The 1,753-nt window shown below is 39.0% G+C and overlaps 1 protein-coding gene across 1 annotated transcript; it reads right to left on the bottom strand.

The window, feature by feature from the left end:
* Positions 1 to 642: 642 nt before the first annotated feature.
* Positions 643 to 1,465, bottom strand: LOC148013609 (uncharacterized). Its single transcript, XM_087667468.1, has 3 exons — positions 1,241 to 1,465; positions 929 to 1,125; positions 643 to 820 (listed from the first exon to the last, which is right to left on the bottom strand). The coding sequence occupies exons 1-3, from the start codon at positions 1,463 to 1,465 to the stop codon at positions 643 to 645; spliced, it is 600 nt and encodes a 199-aa protein (XP_087523594.1).
* Positions 1,466 to 1,753: the final 288 nt, after the last annotated feature.

Here is a 1,753-nt window from a genome sequence, read left to right as displayed (position 1 = left end):
AGAAGATTATCACAATAGATGATAACCTTCTAGTTGACTTGCATCCCCAAATCACCAAGTAGCTTACACAGCCAAGCTAGCCAAAATACCTCACATGTTGCAACTATAACACCCTTGTGCTCTACCTTAGTATTAGACATTGCAATTATAGGTTGTTTCTTACTACTCCAAGTAATAAAAACACCCCTAAAGGAAAACATAAAACTACTAGTAGATCTCATCTAAAAGTTTGAAATACTACTAGACAAATTTTCATAGACCTAGCATAGTGCAATGTATACGGGGATTTTATTTTTGCAGGCTTTCATTTTCGTTCTTTTCTAATCAATCTCTTTTTTTCGAGCTTTTTCGTGCAACATATCCATTTTGCATATAAATAGTCTTACTTAAGGAGTATGACACGTTGCATTTACATGAACACACATCAAGAAAACAAAACCAACGGAAAACTAGTAAAATATATTCGTGTCAAATAGTCGCAAGGTACACTCTTCCTAAAAACAAATCAAAGATCCCAATGCATGTAATCTCTTAGACAAAATCGGGCATAGTCACATGACGAAGTGTATAATAAACATATATATAAAAGTAGTAACAAAATGAAATGTCTAGAGTCTCTCGAAAAAAAAAACACACACTCTCTCAGCATGGTACCGGTCCACACACTATGGTGGACAAACACTCCCCATAGAGCACATCATCTATTTCTAGACACATGCAATGTCTCATCTCCTCTGCACTGGCCCGCACCAAACCACCACACCCTGCAAACACATCCAAAACATAGTCGTAGCATTTCGTAAATGTAGCTAGTAACCACCTAACCATATCACCAATCAAGATACAGAATCTTTGCGGCCATGCAAGTAGAAACAATGAAAATACCATACAAGGTAACCTGAGAGCAAAAACATGCAAGACTACTTACCGAAAGAAAAGATGAGACCTTTCTGCTCCGCCTCTGACAATGACACCATCAACGTCCATGGGAAAGACACAATCATCCATCATGTAGCTACGATATGCTGGAAACAATCTCTTTGAAATCTTCTCCCCAGCCTCTCTGTCGTAGCAAGGCACAACATGACCAGCACGATGCCAAAGACACACAGTAAGATCAAACACCTATTCACGAGTGGAAATAGAATAAGTGATCCATGTTTTTATTTAAAGCATGTAACATAAACTTTATTTAGAACATACAACCATACGTTCAACGTATCCAACTTTGTTATCTTACCGCCTCTCTAGTAACGGGATGTCGATAAGCCTTGGAGTCACACATGAGTGTCCAAGTGCGGTGAAGCACAAACCCCACTCTTGCCGCATCCGTAATAAACTCACCTATATGCTCTGCTAAGCACATAGTGACTAAGAATCCCTGGTCAGCCAAATACTCGCGAGCAAGGTCCATACAACCCATAACTAGACCCTTTGAGAACGTGTTCCACTTGGGAATAGTCATGCCCTCTACAAACAACATTGGCATTATGATATATGAGAAGTGAGTTTGATGTAAACCTTGTGTGATAGAAAGCATAACTTACCCAATGGGATGGGACCTAGAGCATCCACAAGCAAGCTCGTAGGAAAATCCGCAAATATCAATCGAGCCACCTCTTGACATGGAACTCCATCTTTGCTATAAAGATGCATCTTTTGTGTTGCAAAAAACTTGTTGATGCTATACACAAAACAACATAGTCATTAATGCAAAGTAAACGATGATGCAATGCTATATGCAACATGTAAA

The sequence above is a fragment of the Lygodium microphyllum genome, chromosome 26 (genome assembly GCF_053477565.2).
Source record: "Lygodium microphyllum isolate KBCC chromosome 26, Lygodium_microphyllum_v1.1.10, whole genome shotgun sequence".
NCBI lineage: Eukaryota > Viridiplantae > Streptophyta > Polypodiopsida > Schizaeales > Lygodiaceae > Lygodium > Lygodium microphyllum.
This window is presented reverse-complemented; position numbering and strand designations above follow the sequence as displayed.

Excerpts from the sequence above, each read along its gene's own strand:
- LOC148013609 (XM_087667468.1), bottom strand. The coding sequence starts at position 1,465 with ATGACTATTCCCAAGTGGAACACGTTCTCAAAGGGTCTAGTTATGGGT. Across the intron at positions 1,126-1,240 it reads ATCCCGTTACTAGAGAGGCG|GTGTTTGATCTTACTGTGTG; the intron begins GTAAGATAACAA and ends ACTCGTGAATAG. Across the intron at positions 821-928 it reads AGGTCTCATCTTTTCTTTCG|GTGGTTACTAGCTACATTTA; the intron begins GTAAGTAGTCTT and ends TGATATGGTTAG.